The 27183-nt window shown below is 40.2% G+C and overlaps 1 protein-coding gene across 1 annotated transcript; it reads right to left on the bottom strand.

Moving 5' to 3' along the window:
* Positions 1-3836: 3836 nt before the first annotated feature.
* Positions 3837-26776, bottom strand: cwf19l2 (CWF19 like cell cycle control factor 2). The gene is made up of 19 exons (XM_085245704.1): positions 26647-26776; positions 24641-24751; positions 23785-23910; positions 23339-23452; positions 22861-22980; positions 22169-22262; positions 19425-19540; positions 18113-18647; positions 16554-16758; positions 15198-15318; positions 13878-13979; positions 10785-10913; positions 10143-10280; positions 5417-5629; positions 5074-5190; positions 4768-4923; positions 4579-4659; positions 4290-4391; positions 3837-4162 (listed from the first exon to the last, which is right to left on the bottom strand). The coding sequence occupies exons 1-19, from the start codon at positions 26737-26739 to the stop codon at positions 4022-4024; spliced, it is 2814 nt and encodes a 937-aa protein (XP_085101830.1). The 5' UTR covers positions 26740-26776; the 3' UTR covers positions 3837-4021.
* Between the last annotated feature and the right edge of the window lie 407 nt (positions 26777-27183).

Here is a 27183-nt window from a genome sequence, read left to right on the forward strand (position 1 = left end):
TCCGAGAAGCTTCTTCAGTTCTAAGGTCAAATGGTGGGGAGTCCCAGATTTAAACCCAGTGGGAGTTTCTCTCCAAAGAGGGACAAAGGACCCCCTGATGATCCTCTACCTAATCACATGAGCCAAGGTGTGAAAGCGGGTTTAGGTCACAATCAGCCAGAGTTTCAGGTGAGCTCATTGTGAAACCTGGCTCCACCTTATCATGTGATTTCCTGAGGTCAGATGGCCCAGGATGTGAGTGGGCGTTAAGGCGTCTGGGAAGGGAACTCAAAACTGGATAATAGATGGCAGACAGTTGGTGTCGTAAACCACCGCCTCTGTTCAAAGATGGTCGCTCACAGTGGACATAGATGGCTTCTTTCACTCCTCTTTCAAACCATCTGTCCTCTCTGTCCAAAATGTGAACATTGGCATCCTCGAAAGAGTGTCCTTTATCCTTAAGATGCAGATGGACTGCTGAGTCTTGTCCTGTGGAGGTGGCTCTTCTGTGTTGTGCCATGCGCTTGTGAAGTGGCTGTTTGGTCTCTCCAATGTAGAGGTCTGGGCATTCCTCGCTGCACTGTACAGCATACACCACGTAACGTGCAAAAGAGGGGTGACGGCACGCAGGGTGGAGAAAAGTGAATTTATGAAAATGACTAAAAAGCATCTTGTGATGATTTTTCAGGCAACAGCCAACCCTGGAAAATAAATAGTTTTAACTCTTCATTTGGGCAAAGTTAGAAAATACATAAATCTGAGTGACAGGATCTTAAAAGATGAAAGGGAACACTTGCACCATGGCTCTTTCTACTCAGACCACACGTGTCTTCTGACCTGACCTCAATTACGATCCCTGGAAAGTTGCGCATCTGTATTTTGCATGACTGATGAAATCTATCTGCAGAACAGACAGAGGCAGAACTATAAACTGCCACAACGGCCCACTCAAAACCAGCTTTCCAGTAGTTCATTCCACAGTACTGCACACCAGCAGACTCAAAAGATAAAAACAATACCAGCCATACTGTCACACAATTTAACCAGTGCAGTACAACACACACAGAATGAGAAGTATTTAAATCCATACTTGTGAAATGGAGCAAAAACCCACATATAGACAAAGCCACACAGGAAACAGCATCACTGGAGTTTAAGCCAGTAAAAGATGAAATGCGTGTAGTTATGGAATGCACAAAGATAAGAAAGGTTCAGGCCCATGGCACACACCAGTGAGTCATGCCTTTAAGATCCTTTCGTTCTGCTGCGCGTGTGTCTGTGGCGAGCGCTGCTAAGCAGGCATGTCGGTTTCAATTTTGTGACGCAAAAGACATACACTCATGTTATTGTCTTATCTCTCTGTCAAATATCTACCTCCTGTCTATACTGAGGCAGAGTGGGTGGGGGCATAAATGAACCAAAAGCTACAGCAGATGCAACAGGATGGTGCCGGGGGTTTGCAGAATACCAGGAGTCAGGCCAGCTAAGGCAGGGATGGGAGAAGACAAATGGCTGATTTGGTCATAAATCTGCCAGAAGCCAATCTAATTGGCCATAACCGTACATCACTCCACGCCACTCTGACGCTATTAACCGTGAAACTGTGCCTCTCTGACACATGTACAATATAAAGAACCTGCTTTACTGGTCATGAGGATGTTTTTTTAAGTTCAACCAGGGTTAAAGAGTAGGGAATTGCATAAAGGAGTATGTCATAGATTTAGCCAAATTTCCACGTAAATGACCGGAATGTGACCCAACTTTTGATTTCACGTATTGAGTGATGGCTTTGTTTTTTGTTTTTTTGTCAGCTGCATCACGTTCATGGCGGCAAGTGCAGCCTATTTATGCCAAAACTGTCACTCAGATGCACATAGAAAAAGAAAAAATAATAAACAACACACAGATTATTGATCGCTCATAAAAACAACAATAATAACACATAACACTGCCTTTTCAGGGAAATGAAATTTTGTCAGTGCTCATACTACAAGTAAGGGGCAATCTCCCTGGTCTCATAACACACCTGATTTCTCTTAATAAAAGTGCCGACCAGTGCCATCTGAGGAGTATTTTAATAATGTCCCTTATTAAATAAAGAGTCCCTGTTCTGTGTACCCACAGATTAAAAATGTAAGAAAAAAAGAACAGGAGGAACTGCAGTGAGGTACCCAGTCACTCTGTTATGTTTTCTGACACAGGATCCTAATTTAGTGCTTTTCTTTAATAATCTGTGACCATATACACAAACTCTGCAAAATCAAATCTTTCTCTGTGTGATTCTTTGAAATTCAGCACAAACCAGATGTGCCGATGCTTCAAACAGTATCTCAGATGAAACCTGAAAATAACAGGGGTCAATGAAGCAGCAAACCTATAAGAAAGCCAATGCTCTAACCGAAAAACTGCCAAGGTTGCATGCTGGGGCAATCCTGCCCACTGCTCACGAGAGGCGTGTATGCACAACAGACTAGGTCTAAAGGTTGCAATGCTCTGACATATGAGCATGTGTGTACACTTGCCTATGTGGTGATGACATGGAACCCTCTTTTAGAATTAAGTGACAGCTGGAAAGGATCATGAGACCACTGGGAAAGAAATTAAATCCCACGGCTGGAAAGGCAGAGAAGGGCAGCATTGGCAAGAGATGAGAATGGTGGGTATGGCATAGAGACAAGGGCTTTAATTTAGTATCCACTGTACAATTAAAGGGCCAGGTTTTTGTGATGTTAAATAATCAGACCACGTTGAATCATTTCAAAGCTTTGCCCACCTTTAATGTGACCTATAACATTTACAATTCAACTATAAAAAACAAACAAATCTGTGAGTAAAAACACAAAAATAAAAATGTAAGCTGGTTGCACAACTGTGCACACACATCAAAACAAATGCACATTTTGATTTAATCACAGCATTCAGTATTAGTCTGCATGGCACACCTTGACATGGCAGTATTTGTCCGCTTGTCATTGCAAGGGCATCTCTTGTGCACAGCCCTTCACATTGCCCCACACATTCTCGTTTAGGATTTAGATTTGGACTCTGGATGGGATGCCCAAACCTTAAATTTTCTTCTGATTAAGCCAATCTTTTGTTGATTTGGATGTATGCTTGCGGTCATTGTCATGCTGTACACTCCTCTTCATCTTCATCTTTCTGGCAGATGCCCAAAGATTTTGGGGCAACAGTGACATTGCAAAGAACTGATTGTCCCCACAAAACTGATGAAAAGACAAGATGAAAACTAGTCAAGTAGGCTGCCAAAAGTTCTACAGGTCTACAGCAACACTGAAGGAGCTGCAGGAATTTCCAGAAAGTGCAACCATGCTGGTTGTATACTACTTGGAACGACAAACTCCAATATTCTCCATAGGTTTGGAGTTTGAGGTAGGGTTGCAAGACGGACTAAAGAAAAAAACAAAACAAAAACAATCAAGCTCAGCTACAATTTGCAAAAACAAAGCTCCCCGGAAAAAAAATCTAGTTTCCCAAAAACATGTGGGAAATTTTTGCCAAAAGATATGTTTTGGTGTTGCAACACCAAAAGAACACCATACCTATGGTAAAGCATGGCGGTGGCAGTATCATCCTGTCATTTCAAGCATTTTATATTATAAGACCCTAAAAAATTATAAAGAAATACCAATTAGTTCTGGAACCTCTCAGATGTAAACTATATTCAATTGTGCAGGTTAGAGGTCACATTAAAGGTGGGAAAAGTTTTGAAATGATCTATTATGGTCACATAAAACTGTTATTTTAACATTTTACACATACTATCTACTGCATATATGTAGCGACAAAATGCATTTATTATGCAAACATATGTAACTGAAACAAACTTTTGAAACACATTTCTTCATTTGTCCTTTTATTTTTATTTCAGTGAAAATTATCTCATGGTAACATTGCTAGTAGCACATTTATGTTAAATTCCAAATTGGGACTCTACACCAGGTTCATCAAATGCGATCCCTGCACTGGGAAACACATGGTGGTTTGTGTAAGAAGTACAACAAAACAATAAAACAGAATTTTTCTAGCCCTGAGTCTTGGTGCAGTCATGTGGTTTCCACCACTGTGAAAACTGTAACACTTTCTTCCTCTGGTCATCAAAATTTTCTTTAATCATCTTTCTCCAACGCCGAGGCTCCAAGTCCAGCATGCCTCCTACAACTTCCTGTAATAGAAGAAAGAGAGGTCACTCGTACTGAAATTTTACTGTATTGTAACCAGAAAAAAAAAAAACGAAAGAAAAAAGCCCAAGGAGATGCATGACGTGTAAGAGTCTCAAAACACCCGCTGACCTTGCCAAAGTAATGAGGGAACTTCTGTTCGTTTTCAATGACATGAGCAAAGCCCCCCTGGAGTCCAAAGTCTACGGCAAAGTATGGCAGACTCCGAGGAACCTGGGAAGGCAATAAAATAAAAATGAAAATTACCATTTCAAAAGGAACACAGAGGAGCAGAAGAAGAAAGTTGAAAGAAAAGTTGCACAGAAAACAACACAAGGCAGAGGGCAGAACAAAAACAGAGAGAAATACTAAGTAACCAGATTAAGAATGAATTAACTGCACAGAGTAAAAATTAACCTACAGCTTGCCGAATGCTTTTCGAAGAGAGGTCGACAACCTTCTTGTTCATGGCCCATTCCTCATCACACTCCATGATAGCTTTCTAAGAGAACACAGATTGTTTTTTAAAAACCACAATAGAAAGGCTATTTAAACCCCAAAGCAACCAATACACTCAATTAGACTGATGAGAGATAGGAGGTCCACACACCTTAAAATAGATAGGTGCCATATCTCCCAGCTCTTTGGGTAGTGGGATACACTCTAACACCATGTGCTGTCTCCTGCGGGGATTCATGTGCGTTTCCATGAACACACAGTCCAGCTCCTGGGCCTCGAACATCCGCACCAAAGTACGTCGGAACAGCTGAGGGCAGTAAAGTGGCACAGAGGTGAGCTCAGTTACACTTTATAGCAGCAATTTGGCTCCAATGATTTCTGCCACTGTTCTATAAATGCAGATAAAAGTTGTCCCTGTAGCCTGGAGCAACAGTATTCCGAGCACTGATGGGCTAACCTGCATTTCTGCCCATATATCCTCATCCATGCCAGTGGCAGAGCAGTGATGCTGGAGTGGACAGATGAGACAGTGGCCCTCTGTCATCGACACTCCTGCGGGCAGGCTTAGGTACACCTAAGAACAAGATCACAACACACAGACACAGATGAAATTTAGCAAAGCATGCATAAATCTATGAGGTTTAAACCTTCTCGACATTCCAAAAGTAATCACAGCCCACCTTTATCATCTATATTTCCAATTATACCTTGATGGACAACTCGAACAATTGAGGATCCAAGTATGCCAGCACAGATTCCTTTTACTTGTCCCATAACAGCCTGCGTTAACCAGCGCTTACCTTGCTTCCTATCGCCACTATAAGGTGTTTCTGGAGCTCTTTGCTGCTGAAACAGTGCTGGCATTTCTCCATTGAGGCAGCCAGCCTCCTACTCTCCCCGATGGCTTTGTTCCTCATCCTCTCCTCCTCCCTCCCCTCACCCTCCCGCTGCGCTGCGCTCGACACAAACATGTCGTCCAGCGTGTAGTTGTCGCCGTCCGTCTTCCCCATCATCTAGATTAGAAGAGAGCGATAAAGAGACAGAGACGGAGACAGAAACGGTGAGGGGGGCGTCTCTATACATTTTCTCTCATGTCTGATGTTGTTTTTTGTGTATTTTGCGGTTTGAAATTCCTGTTTCAGACTTTCAAACAAAAAGAGAAAACATACATTTTTAAAAACAGTAAAGTGATTGAAACTGTCATTATTTATTAATTAAGTCATTGCTGTAGTGTCAACTAAATGCACGCAGGTGTCGACTCTCTGTGCATTAACAGTATTCGTCAGGACGCTGACTCTAGTGTTTCTACGTCTGAGTCTTGTCACCATGGTGATCCAGCAACAGGTTGGAATCTGTGTGTATTTGAGAGAGCGAGAGTCAAGCGTCGCTCAAGTGTGTGTGTGTACATGATACGCTGTGTAGGAGTGAGTGTGTGAGAGTGAAAATTGGATTAGTTTTAGTGTGGGTGGGAATGTGTGTGTGTGTGTGTGTGTGTGTGTGTAGGAGTGAGTGTGAGGGCATAGAAGTGTGCAAAAGCACATACCGCATTAAGCCAAGAGCAGACAATTTTATTTTACTGCACACATGCCATCACGAGCACTCTCACACAGACTAATTAAGCATTATACGATAGCAATAAATCAACCAAACCATGCTGTCAGTCCTCACTATCACCGCTGATGTTTTATTTACGGATGCACTCCTGATGCAATTTAAATTATACATCGTGAATACAGCACGCTGCTGTAGCCACAAGACACCGACATATCTGATGTTCGACCATAACGTTTCCAGAAAAATGTTAAAATGCACGGTGACGGTAAAGAAAACTACGTTGTGTGTTCTTGATAAAACAGCACAAAGCTGCATTTCTTTTGTTTTTGGATACCCATGCACTGCAGTCACTGTTTACATTATGAAATATGTGATTGTTGAAAATAAATAAACTAGCATGCCATTTTTTGTGTGGGAATGTTAATCAATTAAATTTTTTTCACATACAAGATAAAACAATTAGTCATTTGTTGCATCAATGAAGGACGTTCTGTTTTGGTGGCATTTGTGTGTGTGTGTGTGTCATTCTTTCTGTCTGTAAGCCCGATAGCATGAAAAGTTTTAACTGAACTGTGGAGGAGTGAATTCATGTTAATAATCCTTTAAAATCTGCCTTTCATCCATCAACGTCTTCAAGGTCAACTTAATGATTTATTGGTCAAAAATGGACAAAAAGCCTTAAAACTTATAAATATGAAGTGTGGTGTGTATTGTCAACAGTACAGAAAGTACCAAATAAAGATTTACAATGTTTCACATTTGACCTCTGACCTCTCCTTCAAGTTCAACAAATTGATCTGAAGCTCAAAGTGATAATAATGCTATACATTGCTATTTAAAACTGTGTTTTGTTCTGCCATTGTTTGTATTGACAACACATGATATATGCGGATGTTAAATATTAAATTACTTTGACTGTGACCTTATTTGACCTTGAAGAAGAGGTCAAACTTTCATAAAATATCTTTGATCTGTAAACTGTGCTTAAAATTCAGCTGTCTTTGTTTGTATTGGCAACACTCAGGAAATAATACGGGTACTAAAAATCACATTATAGTTTGCATCCAGACATCAGGCCACATTTGACCTCTTATTTCACTTTTAAATTTCACATCTGCTTTTCGTTTAAGCTGTGGTATTTTTACTGCACTACAAACATCCTAAATTATGCTTAAAAAGAATAAAGACAACAAAATGAATGTATACAAAATATAATACAATTCTCTTAAAAGTTGATGCTTCAAAAGAGGACAATAGGATGATCCAAACACAGCTATCTGATTTGAGCGAATTTGCGACTTGTTTAATTTTTATTTATTTCATTTTTTTTCCAATTAACAAAATCAGGAAAAACTATCTACCTCAAGACACCCGATCAAAGATATCAGGACCACAACAAAGGCCTCTCAAAGGTAAATTCAGGGTTATTTTGATGGCACTGTGGTGAGCAGCTGTTCAGTAGTTGGGGAGATATCGTGCTCTGGACCAAACAGTTGGCTGAACAGACACGCAGCCAGATGGGCCGCCTGAGATGACCATTTCAGCCGTACCATCTGCATACAAAAACCCACATTTACAAACAAGCACCTATGCTTTTTGGAAAATGTAACCAACACGTTTGAAGTCATACGACTGGCTTGGTGAGAATTGGAGGGATAAGAGAGGAAGACGGAGAAGAGTTAAATAAAACTGAGAAAAACACGGACAAGCGGATAAAAGGCTTAGACGGATAATTATAGATAAAGCAGAAAAGATAAGAAGGAAGGGCCGAAGAGGGAAGCAGAGTGTGATATCAAGAGAGAATAGAGAGTTTGTCTTTCTCTTTGTAAATCATCAATCTATAGCTGTGATTAGCAGTATTTATAGAAGTCCTGCCATGGTAACTGTAGATGTATTTTTAGTGTCACTCTTTGTAGGTGCAGAACGTGTCTGTGCGTGTGAGATTTTAGACACACATATGTGTAGTGAATATATAAGTGAGGCTGAGTGACTGAGACAGCAAGAGAACGTAAACGAGTAAGAAAGGCAGAGACGAGGAAAAATGTGGACAGAGCTTAAGTGTGTGGGTTTTTTTAAATTTCCATAGCAACTCCTCCATCCTTTTGTTTATTAACGCTTTGCTCTCTCTCTCTCACACACACACACACACACACACATACACACACTCTATGACTTCTGCACAGGTTCTTATCATTTTCCAACCTGCACCAAGAGAAGAAGCAAACAGCTAAAAAAACATGAGAAGGAGGAAAGAGGAAAATGTGTCTTGGCTCATGATAAAGTGCGGGCTGCAAAGCTGCTGATAGACTGACACACGCACCGCAACCTGTCAGAACTCATCTTCTGCTGTGTGTCTATTTCAACCACACAGTGGCTGAGAGAGTCTCACAGAGACAGCTAGTAGTGGAGAGAAACCAATAATGACATCGAACCAAACACTGATGTGACGGTGCAAATTTTAAATGCTGCCGTTTTCCTCAGAGAAGTGTGACAGAAAAAAAGGGGGGTAATCTTTCCCATTAACATGCATACATAGTTAGTTTTGCCATATTTTGTGTCCACTATCTTCAAGTTTGTGTGTTGCTGATCTTACCTGCTGCCAGGGGTATAAGCAGACCAAAATCAATATGCCCTGCATTTGTCAAGGTTCATTGATTGCTTACATTTTTTCAGTGTATGAACCCAGTCTGAAATGGGAGAAGAACAAAACCCATCCCTGACAGCATGTATGAACTCAAAGAACTCAGACTCAAAGAAGCAGCTTTCGACTACTCCCTTTATTTCCAAAGGGAGTAGCCAGAGCAGTCGGACTGGCACAGATTTTACAGCAGATTCACCTCCTGATGCAAACCTGCCATTTATCCAGGTTTGAGACCAGCTTCTGGCAGCACACCGCCTTGTGACCCCCGATGGGTTTGTATCTGCTCCTTAACTTAACTCGAACCAGAGATCTTTTCCATGTATCCACTACAATGTGACTCAAGACCAGCCCCCAAGATTGAAACCGGCTTTTGTTTGTTTGGATCCACTATGTCCTTAATTAATATAAAAACCTACTTTTGCCTCCTTTATTTCTGTTTCCTAGATAAAATTTAAAATAATATAGTGGCAGGGATACCGCACACTGCTTAGCTGTTGTTTCAGGACTGTGGACAGGAGCCCTGTTTGTTCGCAAACATGAGGAAATTTAAATTAAAAACAAAACAAAGAAAAGGTGTAAAAGATGCGCCTCATTGGTCCTGCAGGGATAAAACTTGGTTGAGGTTTTCATTAATTTTTTTAATCAACTAATTTTTTGCTGTCCTGAGTAACAAAGCAAATACAATGTCGAGAAGACACTGACATGAATATTACGCACTGCAGAACAAAGCTCCAATGTGAACGTTTCCAGTCTTTTGGAGATGCAGTGGCTGCATATTACCAGGTGTGCGCCCTGATCAGTTGATACTACAATCAGCTGATTTGAGTTTGTAGAAAATGGTGGAAATATACAAGTTCTGAGGAGTGGGGAAATGGACATTACCTTTATTTTTAATTGCGTAGAAGGACAAGAGTGAAACGGTAAAGCGCAATCTGCATCCAGGACAGGAAAAAATTGCATTATACTGCTAACACAACATACGGTCTTTGAAAGCATCTGCACAAACAACATGCTAACACAAAGTTAACAAGGTATCCAGAGCAATGTTAAGCCTGAGTGCATGCCAACCCCATCCTCACAGCCTGAACCTGATCAGGCTTTTAGCACTGTAGCCTCCATTTTTCCCTACAAATGGTTCTACAGTACAACAGCAGTAGCGATTGCTTCGAAGTCTCTTTGGGCTGATTTTTAGCTTTTCTCTGTGTTAGTCGGCTTGTGTTCAAACCTAAACACTAAAAAAAAAAGAGATTATACGATTTATATTGTAAATAAATAAGCATTTCAGAAGTTAAATAAAGATATTGCACAATTATGGTGAAATCTCTTCTTACCTTGGCAGCCATACGAGAGTAAAGGGCATTCTGATCCTGTGCAGAGCTCATCTTCTCCCTTCTCACCATCTCCTTTAGACCGACATTGTCATCATCTTGGAAGTAACGGACACGCTCACCGTCAACATGCGTCTCGATCTGAAACGAGACAGAAAGACAGAAGTATGAAAAAGAAGCAAAGAGAGACAAGATTTTTTTGAAATCACTGGAAATTGGGTGTGATGTTTAAAATAAGCACTCCCAGAAGATTAAAGTCTATTCAAAACATCTGAAATCATATATTTGACAGGAGGTGCGAGACAGTGGACAGAAAAAAAGAATCAGGAAGAATAAAGGAGACTAGACTGCTCTATAAATTTATAATGACCATAAACTGAGGGCTTTGTTTCTTGTATACAAGTTTCAGCTCAGAGGCAGGTGCTTGTTGTCTTTTCACACACGATGAATATCACAAAAAAAAGAAGTCAAATAGCTGGATACAAGCCTGTTATTAGCTCCCCATCTCTCAACACCTCTGTTGCATCAATGCCCAGGACCCTCTCAGTCTTTTTTTTTTTCCCTTCCCCCCAAGCGTTGGCAAGCTGATACAACAAATAGATTATTTATCTAATTTCTTGCATTACATAATTTTTCTTTCCTTACCGGTTTCTTCTTTCGCCGTCCTCCGTGCTGTTCCTGAGGTCCAGATGGGGCATTGACAGGCCAGGCCCGACCTGACTCATCTGTTCTGAACAGCAGGATTTCCCGGTCTTCACTGGTCCCATCTGAGGCCTGAAACAAATCAAGTGGGTAATTTTAAGGTCTATTTAATTCTGTAAATACACAAAATTATATCTGTGCAGGCGCTCAACCTTTAACCATTCAACAACCACAAACTGTAACAAGAAAGGTAATTTTAAAAACAAGTTTTGATGATATTTTAAAAAAGAAAACTATTTGAAATGTACTAGCAAGGTGACGTTTTCAGTCTCATCACTCAGATCACTGCAAAGGAGGAGGATGGATCTAATGTTTGTGGATCTGTCAGATTTCACAGGCTGTCGAGACAGAGGAAGCAGCTGAGTTTCAACTAATAATCTGGGCTCCTTCAGAATAAAAATACATCCTACTTGCAGTGAAATTTTAAATGGCTTGAAAGGGCTGGACTTGAGCTTTCATATCATTCTGAATAAAACACAGGACTAACATCTCCATATTTTACGTATACTCTCCTAATCTTTACTTTGGTGAGAGTTATCAGTTTGATTCGATCAATACAGAAGGAAAGACGTGTGTAACTGCAGTTTAATTAAAGTTTTAAAGTTTTGACAGGCAGACGGGAAAGAAGAACAAAGAAGATGAGAGGACGCCACATGAAAATGAAAACTGGGTGGTCAGGGTGGGGATACATGGCGATATTGTATCATTTTATCAACAGAGGCACACAAAATACAGATACTTTATTAAATACATTAAAATACTCTGGGACTACTATGAACAACAGGGCTGGCCTCATGCACGCAAATCCTGCAGTAATGTTAGATGAGCAAACTTACATCTCAACAAAAAAAACATCCAACACTGGGCGCACCAAGCTTGACAAAGCTACTTCCTATTTCAGAGCATCCAATGCCTCAGTCACGTGGGTCAAAATAAGACAGCATCTTCTTTGCATCTACCGATTGCAACATGTGGTGACAAAAGCTTCTTTTCAACTAGCACCTGCTCAGCTTGGCTCTACTCGGTTTTTAGGATTTTCCGATCAGAAACAGATTGTTAGCTTGAACCCATTCGATCACGTATCACAGCGATCGCAGACCGACTGTCTCGAAGCAACATTTATGGCAGGTTTCAGTCACAGTGTTGGTATACTTGACGATTTCATTTCAAGAGTAGGATAACTTTATCTTATTGAATTAAAAGATATGACAAAGTTTAACTTTAAGGAGATAATTTCCAGTTGAAAAATGTGATAAATCACAATATCTGTTATTGCAAAACTCAGCATCTCACAAAATGTCAAAAATTGCAATAATCTTATGTGAGCAGTGAAGTATTGTGTAATATTCTACTGTGGTGTGCCTGGTGATTCCCATCTCTATGGGTGAGAAGACAAAAATCTAAATAATAGAAGAGAATATTTCCTCCACGTTAGTCACTATAGTACGGCCTTAAGTCTCCACACATTGCAAAAAAAAACACTAAATACAAGCCAGACATTCAACAAGAGTCAAAACACTGAACACTGAAAAGAAGCCAACTGCCTTCTATAACAACACAAACTGGAAGGATCTCAAATGAGTGCAAATCAAAACCACTTCATCTTTACAGTGCTGAAGTACCTCTCGGCTGATAAGTGCACTAAAACCTAAGAATTATTACATTTTCCCTGAACCCTTACCAGGTATTTCATTCTAGTCCTTTCATTTGGACAGGGAAGCCTTTCTTGGGGATAAATCTGGCCTAACCTACAAATAATGATCTACAGATTATAGGAATAATCACACTGTTTTTCATGTCTTTATAAAGTTGTTGAGCGTCTGCTCATCTAAGAAATATGCAACCATTTGTCTGGGTATCCAGCTGCGTGTGAAGCCAGAAAAGACATTAGTAAGACAGTAAGTAGAGAAGAAGCAGTGCCCTGACGTTAGAGGACTGAATTGTCTGCGCTATGGACACAGACATGGTAGCACATGCATCCGGCCCCTTTCACTTGGCCCCACTGGTGTTCTCTTATTTCAAACATATACACATACATACATCATGCACACTTATCCTGACCTCTGATAGGAGAGTGCGTCAGCACACTACAAGACATTTGTGTCTCATTAGGAATCTGGTGAAGCGGCTGAACAGGAGCAGTTTCCAGACAGCGCGACGTAAGAGCTGAACAGAAACACGAGCCCTTTCACCCTTTCAGATACAGGATGTGTAACAGTGCTGGCCTTATCACTTTTGCTAAAATGCTGTTATTCTATCATTTAGAAACAGGTCACTGCTACATTGTTGTTCTTCATGCTTTCATTTAGATATACTAACAAGTGAGAAAGCCACGGTGAGTGTGCAACATTGGGTGCTGGATATAAATATGTGAGAATGCTGCTAAAAACAGACATCCGGCTCAAAACTTCTCTAAGGAAGTCATTCTGAGCCTCCTTTGCATCTTTCCACAGCTGCATGGCTCATTCCTGTCTGCATAGTCTTACAGATTTCAAAACAAAATTTCTGGATGTGTTTTTTTTTAGGGGGGTGGGGTGGGGAGGTGGGGGTTCCTCCATTCCCTTGGAGGTCATAATCTTATACATATCTATGCATTAATAGATGTGGATTAGTCTTATGTCACACTAAAAGTGATACGTAAATGTTTTTAGGTCTGACCCACTAAGGCTGCTGTCGTAACACAAAAATTGAGTGACTCGGATGTGAAGCTGACATGGTCAGACTTCTGTGATCTGGAAGGTGTCTTTAGGGACAGTTTCTAAAGCTGGGAATAAAGAAACGTACAAAAACACGTTTTCCTTTTTGTGAAAAATAAAAATGTTTTGTTCTCTGTCTTGTTCGACCATCTTTGTGTCATTTAGGAATGCTACACGGCTTTTCGCACGAAAAGCAAACCGCATTGAGAACAACCCTGTAACCAACCGCACAGCTTCATGGTCATCTTGTGTTATTGAGAGGTGTTTTTAATATTCTGTCTCCCTTTTCAATAACTAGTTAGATAAAGTTAGATGGTGACTTTGTAAAGTATCTACAGACCTGGTTTGATTTGGCTGCTTCTTGTAGCTTCTTCCTGGCAGCATGTTTCTCTTTGGCTTTATGAGCTGCTTCCAGTTGTGATTTCAGCTTCTCAATGACGGCCTAAATCACACACAGACACACACACAAAAACAGAAATTTAGTTATAACACAAAGAACACAATGTTCATATATAACATAAGTTTAAAGCTTTAGAGAAAACTTTCCCAAGACAGGAGACCTTGACCAATCAAAGATCCTTTCAGACCTGATCAGGTGAGTATAAACAAGAGAAGGAAGTCCCCACAGTTTAGTAAGATTTCCTAATAAAGTGGGAGGTGAGTGTAGTGCACTGATACCTTCATTAAAGCCAAGTGTGTGACTGTGAACTGCACTTATGGAACACAGGTGTGCAAACATAGACATAGTTTGATTGCTTTATCATGTAGGGAGGTGATTATAGCCAGGATGGTAACACTGTAACAGGCAGCTCTGACACGCACCAGAAGAAATCCCATAGCACTCTTAGAATCGACACAGGAAAACAGACAGAGGAAGGCTCGAGTGCGCGGATCAATGAATGCTATAAATTAACAGATCCCCTGATGTGCTGTTAAATCCATCCAAAGATGAGAGTTGAAGCATATGTGCCGAGGAAAGGCAAATCAATATCAACTCTCCCACAAAGCCGAACAACTTAACTCTGGATTTCACAACAAATATGAACTTTAGAGGTTTTTTCACATCAACAAATTCTGACTTATTCATGTAGTCATATCCATGTGTGTTTATATGCTATTGATCATCTGAGACTATTGTACTATACAAGCGATTAATCAAACTGAATACTGAATTGCCACAATACCAGAGGATTTTTCAACTCTGTGTCAAAACGGGAGGTTGCATTAAACCGGACAATGTTCCGTTATGAATGATGTTTGTAGCATACAGTCAGTTCTAAAGGCGTTTCTGTATCCATCAATCCATCTGCTGCCACTAATCCAGGTCCAGGTGTTGGGGCAGCAGTCTAAGAAGTCTCTAAGCTCTAACAGACATCGTTCTCCAGCTGTTCTAGGAAGACATTCCCAGGCCAGCCGTGAGTCACGTTCTCCCCAGTGCTTCCCCTTGTTCTGCCCCAGGGCCTCTCCCAGGTGGACTGAAACACCTCACCCAGGTGGTGTCCACCTCAACTGGGTCCTTTTGGTGTGAAGGAGTAACAGGTCTAGTCTTGGGCCCTCCTGAATGTAGTGCAGTTCAACATATTTTGCTGCTTTGGAGGAAATTAATGCCCGAGTTAAAACAGGTTGACAGAAGGTCAGCAGTAATAAATAACTGCCTCACCGTATTGCCCATGATCTCTGCCTTTATTAGCTTGGACCCTAGTTTGTTCAGCTCCTCCTCTGACAACAATGGAACCTCTTCCTCCTCCTCCTCTTCTTCTTCCTCGCCTTCGCTCTCAGCCCTAGGTAAACACACAGAGGAGAGACTGAAGGGTGCACTAAAACAAAGAGGTGAAAAGGAAAATTTAAAACATGTCACCGATTTACTATATGTCAAATTCATAACTCTAAATAGAAACCTGCAAAATTAAATTGTCCATTAAGTTTAAAAAATAAAAATTCACTTGAACGGTGTTCCTCTTTTCCTTTAGACTTTTCCGTACTCCACCTTCCAAACGGCCGCTTTCAAAGACACAATGATGCCACCCTGATAAGAGGCTTTATCTTCTAATTGGAAATGTATTTGTGAAGGTTTTAATTTTAACCATATAGTTGTTTGCTTCTGCGTTTATGTGCTATGAATCATTTGAGTCTTTGAGCCCTCCAGAGATCATTACATCCTTGCCTTGAAGGATTAGCTCTGCAGCCTGGGAAGCGTCGTTCTAGGCTATTACACTTCTCACAGCATCATTTCATGCTGCTGCCACACTGTAGACTCATTTCATGCTGCAGGGGTTCTGAGTGCCGTTTTACCCAAACAACTCAGCTTAATGAGGCAAAACAGAACAACTGTGAAGCCTTTACATAGCACTGATACTCCAACATCTGGCCTACAACAAAGGACCATGTTGGACTTGAAGTTACTGCAGTTATTTTTAAATTCTTCATAATGTTTGTCTCACAAATTGCAAAATAAATTAAACATTTCGGTGTTAGAAACGCAAGGTTATGCTGAAAACCCTGTTCTAAAAAGGTTTTGTCTGAGATTAGTATGTATGTATGTATAATACAGAGGCGAATAAGAGAGACGGAAATTCTTTTTTTTTTTTTAAAAAAAAGAAGACTTGCAGGGGGCATGGTGGAATTAGCTAAACTGCATCAGTCTGACTACTGGGAAACGCTGTGTGAAGGAGCTCATAACAAATGCTTTCACAAAGTGACTGATGTCCGACACCAGAAACATGGAGCAAACAGCATTGTGGCAGAAACTCCGCTGCAGGGGCCATTTACAGTTTTAGATACAGCAAAAAAACAAACAAACAAAAAACAGCATAGATAAAAGACAACTGGCTAAGCTTAGAGCTTAGTCTGTCTGTTCATATGCAACAGTGGTTAAGATATTATTAGGTAAGCTAGCATGTAGGAGAGAAAAATATGAGAATGTTTATAAATTGCACCTATTGCAGCTTTATGCAGTTTAACATCATAGAAAGTTTTGGTTTTTATGCATTAAAATAATTTTTAAAAAACTTTAAACCTTGGTGGTGCAGCAGGTTGAGGAACAGTTACAGTCTTCTCAGCATCTCTCTTGTGTTCCTGTTGTGGTTTATCAGAGGTGTCAGATTCACAGGCAGGACTGCTGCTCTTCTTCCAGGCTGGAGCTCTGCTGGAGTCTTCATCATCAGAGCTGGGTTTCAGGAACCCTTTGGATGGTCGTGCAGGAGGAGGAAGACGCTGAGGAGCTGGAGAGGAACGAACTAAAGATTAGGGACGTGCACAAATAGTTGACAAGATGACTAATCGTCTCTTCTGTCACTAGTCGGTACCAAACGTACCAGTCGCAGACTAATTGCAATCATTGTAACTGATGCCCAATGATGGTAAATAGTAGTGTCCTAAATGTTATGTAGCCATGTGCCGCCAGATGAAGCATCGTTGCTGAGAAACTTCATAAATTTGTTAACCTTGGGCTGACATTTTTATTGACATTATTATTGTTAATTTTTAAAGGCAAAAGAATGAGATCACAGACACAAGTGTGGAAAATGAGCTTTCGTCGAAGGGTGGATGGACTTTAGCATAGGAGGAGGAGTTCACTCGTTCAGGAGGGGGTTTAGAGTGGAGCTGCTGCTTATCCACATTGAAAGAAGCAACGTTAAGGTGTTTTGGTGTTTTCTCACACAGGATTAAAAATAAGACGGCCACCTCCTTTTGACTAAGGAGAAAATAAAAGGAAAAAAAAACAACCGAAAAACAAAAATTGATTACCCAGTGATTGCATCGTCAAGTGACCGATCGCAAGCAGTTATAATGGCCAAGTAGTCACTCAGAGGCAGCACCCTCAGCCTCTGGCGATCACTTTTGATTGTATAGGTTGCCTGGTGGGAGGAAACCTGCCTCCGAAAAAAATCGCGGTCCGACTCAGACTGACTGCAATCACTCTCAGCAAAGGTCTGCAGATCTGCAATACGTCTCTTTGCAAGAGCTGTACCAATGTACCTGCACATGTGATGTGACAATAAAAGTGATTTGATTTGATTTGAAGAGGTGACTTGACTCAAATGGGTGCCAACTGTATGACTCTGGTTATAATCCCATATTTATATGGGATTTATATTCCATATTTATACACCATATATGCCATTTTGTGGTTAAATGTGATTCTACAGCAACTACATCAGAATTTGTGGAGGAATTTCTGAATTTCTAATTCAAATCTATGAGGTTCTGGCTGGACTCTGCATGTGAATTTCTGTTTGTAGATGCCAACAGATTAGCATTTTTTTCCACCGTCTACCTTGTAAACTGACAGCAGACTGTCTTATCACAGTTTTAACGCCATCTCGATGCACTCAAGTTGCTTTGTAAACATCAGCTGACTGCGAGTGGTCGCAGACATGTTCACCGTCTTCAAAGCAAAGTGAATAAGATCACAAATTAATAGTGCATGGTCACAATTCTTATGGCCATGTCATGATCTCCAATTGCTGTTTTTCCTATAATGACTGTAGCATTATGTAGCAAATGTTCCCTAAATGGGATTAATATATTGATGCTTCTTTGTACATATAAGAAAAGGTCTCGACGCAAACTCACTTTCACCACTGTCATCATCTTCTGAGGGTTTGAGGAAGCGGCCTTGCAATGATCCAAGCGTGAGGGAGCGTTGATTCCAGCTTTGCCCAGAAGATGATGCTGCTGCATCAGTCCTACCTTTTTCTCTTTCTCCATCCCTACACCTATCCCCATCTTTCTCTCTGCTTGCATCTCTGCCTCGTCCTCTATCCCTGTCCCTCTCTCCTTCTCTGTCTCTATTCCTGTTCCTTTCTCTATCCTTTTCATTTTCTCTATACCTGTCTCCATCTCGACCTCGCTCCTCCTCTCTTCCTCTATACCCTCGCCTTCCACCGTGGTATCTTTCTCGGCTTTCCGATGACGATTCTTTGTCCTTTTCATTTTTTCTCCACCGATCTCTGTCTTCCCCGTCCTCATCCTTTCTCTTCCACCTCTCCCTGTACTCCTCTTCTCCTTTCCTCCACCCGCCTCTGCTTGTGCCATCTCCTTCTCTTCTCTTCTGGTCGTACATAGCTTCTTCAGCCTCATCAAGTCTCTGCTGAAATTCTTCCATTGACTATAAAAAGACAGAAATACAAAACACCACAAGGCAAATGTTCTCAGTTCAGATCTTCAGATCACATACCTGAACTTTACTCTGGACCTAAGGCACATAAAACAAAAAGTGGCAGGAAACAATAGAGTGAATGCATAATGTATCTGGTGTATAATTTCCAGCAGGCTACTCTGATGTGTAAAAATTTTGTTGGCCTCAGATGCAGGTGACTCTGAAGGTATTTTTACTGCAGTTCAACATGAATCAGGCAAAAAAAAGCAGCAGCTTTCTGGCTGCCTGACTAAGCTGAAAGTCAGCTGCGTTACTATAAGAAACAAGAGCTGCGCTGCTGACAAAGTTTTGACAAAGGAAACAGAAGTCATGCACACAGAAAAACACACACGCTCTATTCACACAATGTTCTGACAGTGAATTTTTTCTGCGCTGATAAATAGATGCACAAACGCTGAAACTGCTGAAAGTGACACAACAAAGGACACCAGGCACTGTGTGTGTGTGTGTGTGTGTGTGTGATGTCAAACAGCAAAGACACAGATTAATAATAGAACAAGGTGTCCAAGGTGTCTCTTTCCTCCCACAGTAGTGAGGGAATATGTGTGCATAAATCCTCGTCTTCTAAGTGCATTTGCTTTGACAGTTAAGCCTTTCTTACTAAGATAAACGTGAACGTCAGTCGATGTTTTTATGTCCAAATCTCAATTGTTATGCAGCGTCATCATCCGTTACGTGCACATGTATGTGTGCGAATGTGTCAGAGCAGCAAAAGTTAATTCTCACTCCGTATCTCTCAGCCACCACATCACTGAGGCTGCGCTGTTCCCTCTCTGCCTGCTCCTTCATCCTCTGGTAGCTTTTCCTCAGCCAGCTCAGACCACCATCATTCACTACTGGGCCTGCAGGCATACACAGGGAAAACACATACAGTTAGGTTTTTGAATAACACATTTATTTTAATAAACATATTTTTTTTACATTTTGCCTCTGTATGCCAGAGGCAAAATTAAATCAAACAACCAAGGCTGTGATTTAAGTGCAGGCTCTCTGCTTTAATTCAAAGGGTTTTACAAAATTTTTACAAATCGGTTTTGGAACTGCAGTCATTTTTATACACAGTCCCCACATTTTCAAAGGCTCAGAATCATTAGGACAAATAACTGACAGCAGTTTCATGGCGAGGCTTCTACCCTCTTTGTTTCATGGCAAATTACACAGATGAAAGATTTGGAGCTGATGCAAAATGCTACAAAAACGACACAAACAAGCAGCAGCTGAAGGTGACTGCAGTAAAGGACAGGCGGAGCATCTCAAGGGTGGAAACACACGTTTGGTGAAGCCTACGGGGTCTAGATTTCACATGGTCACTGGGTGCAAAGGATTTTCCTTCAAAAATAATCCTGATATTTAAAAGTAAGCTAGTCTGTCCAATTCATTTTAAGCAGTTCAATCATATCTTGATTGTGAATTTTAACATCACTGTGGTGGGGTACAGATGCAAAACTACAAAAAAGGAAACAGGAAAAACTGTAAAATATAAATTTCATTTAAAAGTTACAAATGTATGCACACCTTCACATTTTCTTAAGATGGGCCGATTTGGAGTATTTGCTGGGCTGATTCTAGCCCCCAGGCCTTATGTTTGACAACCCTGTACCAGACATTAACTAGCATTATCTACATTAAACTCTACAGTAGATCCAGGTGGCCTTTCACTAGTGGACTTTTTGCACACACCATCATAGAAACAAAAGAAAACAAAACCAAAAACAAACACCTAATCCCAGGTACAAAGAAAAAAAATCCACAAAAAGCGAGTGAACAAAATAAGAAAGCCAGGCTGAGGCAAAAAGAAGAAGAGTAATAGAGACGAACCCAAGGTCAGGATTAGGGAGGTGGGAAAAAACTAGATAAACACATTTCTCAAATCTATGGGAAGTTAATGTTCCTTCCAACTTCCCAGAGCAATACGACATGACGAATGCACCGACCAAAGCCAAATGTCTCTCTGGTCAAGGTCAGCAATGAGCATTTTATTTCTTTGTGTTTGGGAGCACGCCACTGCTTAAATATCTGCTTCAAAGCTGAAGAGAGGAGAGCAAAAAGCTAAAACTCTGTCGTCCTTAAAGCACGCTGTACAAATATAAGACTACAGTCTTTTTTCTGTCTATCTCTTTTAAAAAAGTGTGGAGAAATGAGGTGAACAACATTCCTCAACCACACTAAATTTGAATTAAACATGAATACTCCATGTATTTGTTTTTGTTTCATCCTATTTTGCTTTGCTTTCAATTCAAGTTTACAAGAGGCTATGCGAGCTCTCAAGGGGAGCTTCACTTATGGTATAGAGATCACAGACACGTGCGTACATATCTGAATTTGCTTGTCAGCTTAACGCAGCTCTCTCACTTTCTTTTCCCAAATCCCCGACTCAGAAGCCTTGCTTTTCTCTTCCTCTCCTGTCACACGGCCAATTTTGTTTTCTGTCTACAAACATGCTTTTTATTATTTTCTTTTTATCTTATTCTACCTTCTTCTGCACATTCAGAACACCAGCAAAGTCTCTGGCTAATTAAAAAACAAAAACAAACACATAAAAAACCCTCCCAAAAAACAATGCAAACTTACAGAAACTCCCTTGAGTAGGACTGTGGCTCAAAGAAATCAGTCTTTTTCAATGTGGGCAGGTTCAGGGTGAAATATAAATGTGGGGTTGAGAGGGTCACTATTTGTAATAGTAGGAATGTTCCTCTGAGGCCTCAGATTGTAAGAGTATCCAAATAAAATATCCATCAATTAAAAGGCATGCAGGAAGGGAAGATGTTAAAGCCCCCGCATAGTATTTTACAAATCATTTAGTACGTTTATTTACAATACTCGAAAACAGTATGTACAAGATCTTTCCTAAATCAAGATAGTTGCTTCAAAGGATGAGAATTAAATATGGAACTCAACTTCCAAGCCAACATGAACAAAGGTCCTTAAAGTACATAAAAAGAGAAGCTGAGAAAACACAGGAAAAAAAGTGTGATATAACCTCAAAGACAACACTACTAAGTAGGCCCAGTTTTAAAATCAATGTACATTTAAGGGACTTATTTTAAAGCCAACATTTCAAATACCAATTTGAGCAAATGGGCAGTATAGTAAACCACGGATTTGTCAAATGTCTCATTTACTTGAGCTGAAGCCCAGCAGAAGGGAGAAGGATGGAAGAGAAAACATGACAATCAAGGTCACATGAGCAAGAGAAGACAGAAAACGGGACAAACAGGTGGAACATCTGAGTAGCACACTATTTTCAGTGTTAGGTTACTCTAAATTATGTACAGAGTATAAGCTGCTCTGCACTTCAATCTAAACCAATATAACTAATGGATATTCATGTTCGCTGATGATAAAGTGAAACAAACAAATACAATTAAGAATCAAATTATATTCTGAGGAGATGAGACAAAAATCCTCAAAGAATAGTTTACATTTCGCAATCATAAAACTGGAAAACTCAATAGAGTCTAGTATGTTACCTTTTCTTGCTGCAGAATCAGTCATCTCCTCTGGGGGCAGTCCAGTTCCTCCATCTTTCCAGTATGGGTTTAGCTCTAATTTGTGCAAACCAGCCTAAGAATTATAAACACACACAAAAGGACATCTTATATTCATTTAAATAATCCAACAGGAGCACAAAAACAGTAAGCGGTGACAAACAAACGTCTCACTCACACTGATTGGGTGAGAGGTTCGACCCAAGCTGCAGAGAAACAATTTGGACATAAACGATCTCTTTAATTTTCTTAACAGCAGTTCATCAAAGCTACTTCTTACTTGACTGGCATCCTGTTAGGAATCCAAGGACGTGCTGTGCTGAGCAGTTCTCATAATTCACTGTAGGTTTTCTGTTACACCCTTAAAACAATTAATGTGATATGTACATTAAACTGTAGCTATGCCACGCACCACCAACAGTTAATGCTCAACCTGTGAGAGACTCTGCAGTGAATATTTTGCAGTTATAAAGAAAGCTACACTCATCACACGACCCAGCTCCCAGTAGTTATGACAAAGCAAGCAAATACTAGAAGGTTCGTTTTAATTTGATGATTCAGAAACTGCTCTTCTTGCATGGTATGCTGAAAAGATTATTATGATGTGATGCATTTGAGTAGTGTCACTCTGCAGCCAGAAACTAAGTGGGGAAAAAAAAACAACACACACAAACCTGTTCAATGGCCTGAGCCTTGGCTCTCTCTTCCTCTTTCTGACGTTCTTTCTCAGCCCTTCTATCAGCAGTGGATGTAGTCTTCATTGCCAGGAAGTCAAAAGTCATCCATTCGTCTCTCTGCGGCGTGAGAAAGACAGTGGAGAGTTAAACGAGGAAAATACACAACTTAACACATAACACGTTTCCTCTCATATACAGCAAACAAAGAAGTGAAAAACTCCAAAAACATTTTCAAATTTGCTACTTTACGGAAGTAATTAATGAGTATGAGTACAGTTTAAAAGCAAACAAAGCTTGTGTGCACATGTAAATGCTTTCATATCTCTATAGACAGCATCGCCTCTTATAATGAAAAATGAAAAAGGAAAGGTCATTATCATTCAGGAAACCTGATTCTACAATTAAAAATACCTTGAAAAATTACTTTCTGAGTCTAATAATTATTTAGTAAAGAAAGACTTGTTGAGGAAGTGACCTGGACATTCTGTGTTGGGCTGACGTCGCTCTCTGAAGGTTTGGACTCACTGGGAACTTGCCAGGCTTTAGTCTGTGTCTGAGGCTGAAGCTCAACCCACTCATCTTCAGAGTCCTGACACAGAGTCAGAGGAAATAAAAGGAAAAGAGAATAAGAGAGGAAATGATAACAAAGAAGGGAAGCAATAAAAAAAAAAAAATCAATCAAAGAGTGACAAGAGCTGCAGTCTTCTCAATCAATAGCATTGCCACTTGACAGGGATGTCACTTTATAACAAAATAAACATGCTTTGATCATTCAGAAATGTCACAATATGAAATCTTCAACTACAAAGCTCAACGATTGCTCATTTATCAGATATCAGCTTTAAATCGGAGATAAATCTTCAGGATTTAACTTGAGGCCACGCTTAAAGGAATCCTGCAGTAAATGACTCTGTAATCTACCTGTGAGCTGTCACTTGAGCCATCTCCTGTTTCTGCCGCCTTCTTCTCTTTCTTGGCCTTCTTCTTCTTCTCTTTCTTCTTTTTTGATTTCTTCTCTTTCTTTTTTTTGCTCTTGACAGAACCCTCCTGCAGCAGATGCAGAGGGAATGATTATTTTCTCTTAACTTCACCTTAAGTTTGTTAGATAACCATAATTTGTCAAAAATGTCCACAGAATCATTTCTTAATCATAAAAGATATGCACGTGTGCTTTTCCCCAGGTTAAAGTTCTCCAATAAAGAACAAACACAGGAATGTGTCTCCAACAGTGATCGACATCCATTTCCAAAATGAAATGAATAAAGAACTAAATAAATACACTATGAAATAATAAATCGTCTAATTAATTAACCAAAATTGAAAATAGATAAATAATTGTATAAAATGTGTCATTAATTACACCTTCAATAGAAAATTAATTATTTATCAAATGCATAATTAATCAAATGTACTGATTAATTGTATTTAAAAACATATTTACCTATTTAATTATTTCATGACGTAAACTGCTCCAACACAGAAAAGTGCACACAAATCAATTACACAAACCTATTGTAAAACTTAAGAAATGATTATACTGCAAAGATTTCCCCAGTGTACCAGCAGCCATTACTTCAAGGAAATAATAAAAGTTTTATTTTGTTGTAATATAAGTATTAAATTAAGTATTAAATGTATTAAAAGTATTAAATCTGTAATATAAGTCTTAAAAATACATATTTTTACGAGGCCAGTCATATTTGAGCAAACGCAGTAAGGATGGTTCATGCAACTATCTAAAGGCACTGTCTGCACGAGTATAAATGTTCCATCTTACGTCTTCTATCTGCTGCAGCCTCTCGTTGACCTCAGGGAGCATCCAAGTGTCCTCCCCTCTCTGCCTTTTCAGCTCCTTCCTCCTCTGTTCCTTGTCATACTGCTGCTTGGCCTGGATGACAAAATGGAAATAAACACTTCAAAAGTTTTACTAGCATTTGCATTGTGACATATATTTATTAGACACTTTATTAGGTACACCAGGGGGTTGGGAAGCGCATCTGTAACCGGAAGGTCCCCGGTTCGATCCCTGGGCTCTCTGTCCTGGTCGTTGTGTCCTTGGGCAAGACACTTTACCCTAACGCCTACTGGTGTTGGCCAGAGGGGCCGATGGTGCGATATGGCAGCCTCGCTTCTGTCAGTCTGCCCCAGGGCAGCTGTGGCTACAACCGTAGCTTGCCTCCACCAGTGTGAGAATGTGAGAGTGAATGAATGGTGGTATTGTAAAGCGCTTTGGGTGCCTTGAAAAGCGCTATATAAATGCAATCCATTATTATTATTATTATTGGAAGAGTAAGTCAAATAACCACACGTTACAACCAAGGTATGCAAAAGAGCATTTCTGAAGCCACAACACATTGAACCTTGAGGCTACAGTGGCAGAAGAGCACACTGGGTGTCACTCTAACTAAAAACAAGAAACTGAGGCTGCAGTTCACAAGCTCACCAAAATTGGACATCAGAAGTTTGTAAACCGTCTCCTAATCTGCTGAGTCTTGATTCTTGCCATAACAGAAGAGAATATGGTAAGAATTTGGTGGAAACAACATGGGAGCATAGATCCATCCTGCCTTGTATCACCAGTTCAGGCAGCTGGTGGTTGTGTAATTGTGTGGGGAATATTTTCTTGGCACACTTTGGGCTCCTTCATAACAAATTAGCAATGTTTAAATGCCACAGTTTAACTGCATATCACTGCATGTGTTTTTTATCCCTTTGTGACCACAGTGTGTCCATCTTAAGAAGGCTGCTTCCAGCTGGATGAAATACCATGTTACAAATAAAAAATATTAACACGTCAATGAGTTCACTGTACTCCGATGCCCTCCTCAGCCACCAGATCTCAATTCATGTGTGTTGCTATCACGTCAATAAGGACCAAAATCTGAGCAAAGTTTCCAAGACCAGTTCAGGAAGCTGCAGAGCTAGCCTGATGCGGTGGCCAGAAACCGAAAAGCTGACATTAAAAATTATTAGAATTTGACAGCTCAATATCGAAAAGGCAGTCCCCAAACTCTTTGTTTTGCTTATTACACAGGAGATGAGGGCTGAAGTTGTCAAATATTTAAACATTAAACGGCCTTTCAGTTTATGTTTACATGTGTGACATTGATTAATCATTTCTATTCCACTTTAAACTCAGTATAATAAATCAGGTGGCACTCTTTGCTTTAGCCACCTCAATTACGTGTGAGCAAAGCAGATAGTGTGGCTCATCTACTGGAGGCATCATCAGGTGCACTCTGTGGGAGTACCTCCATCTGCTAACAGTGTAAACAAAGCTGCACGGCAAAAAGATAACGCCCAATCGACAAACTGTGTATATATGTGATTATAACAACGAGGCCGTCCTAATCTTTAAAACGGGCAGCGCGAGTAGCTGACACTGTGGCATATATCATCTGTTAAACACATGTCTGCTATCTGCCTCATTCAGTGTTTGCCTTCTCTCTACGAGCCTGACAGGATCTGCCTGTTCAGATACACAAATGTCATCGGGTTATTGTGAAGATACACAAGTCCTGTTAGCTTTCCAACAGAGAAATGGGGACCAAAAACGACACAAAGGTGCCGGTTTATATAACAAGTACGGATAATTCCCTGAAAAGACGCTGCTGTGTCACAAAACACTCACACTAAGAGTTAACATGACTGTGGGTGTTAGCCTACTTAGCTTGCTAGCTTTCCTTTGAATAAAACGCGTATGATTTAAACCAAAAATGATGGCAAATAAACAAATTGAGATTTAAACAGAGAGATACGGTTTCGGAAGCTAACATTTCGTACCTTCTCTAGCGCCTCTTGTCGTGCCTGTCGTTTCTTTTCTTTCCTTTCATCGATGCTACTTGTACTCTCAAAACTGAGTCCGTACTCCGCCATAACAACGCCGTCAATGTTTTTGTAAAGTGTCGTAAAGCGTTGAGGTTTACGACTACTGTCGTTTTGTGGTTGTTGTAGTTCAAAAAGACGGCAGTAATTTTGTCGTCCAATGTTTTCGACTCAATTTTTTCTCCTTATCCTATTTCATTATATATGGACACTTATGATTTGGCACAATGTTTCACCTGACAGTTAACATTTACAATGACAATTTAATTCACTTCAACAGAATGTGATTTTAGTGTCTACAATGAAGATAGTAATCATAAATACAGACTGTATTTACAATCCACAGTCATTCAGCTAGGTGCTGGAAATATTCCCCAGATTTTGACCTATATTGACATGTTATCATCACACAGTTGCTGCAGATTTATTTGCTTCTTGTTTATTACTGAATTTCCTGGAGGAACCCATCCAAGGGATTAATAAAGTTTCATCTAA

The sequence above is a fragment of the Mchenga conophoros genome, linkage group LG14 (genome assembly GCF_057382185.1).
Source record: "Mchenga conophoros isolate Kocher_MC1m ecotype Shallow Benthic linkage group LG14, M_conophoros_male_GT1.1, whole genome shotgun sequence".
In the NCBI taxonomy this organism is placed as follows: Eukaryota; Metazoa; Chordata; class Actinopteri; order Cichliformes; family Cichlidae; genus Mchenga; species Mchenga conophoros.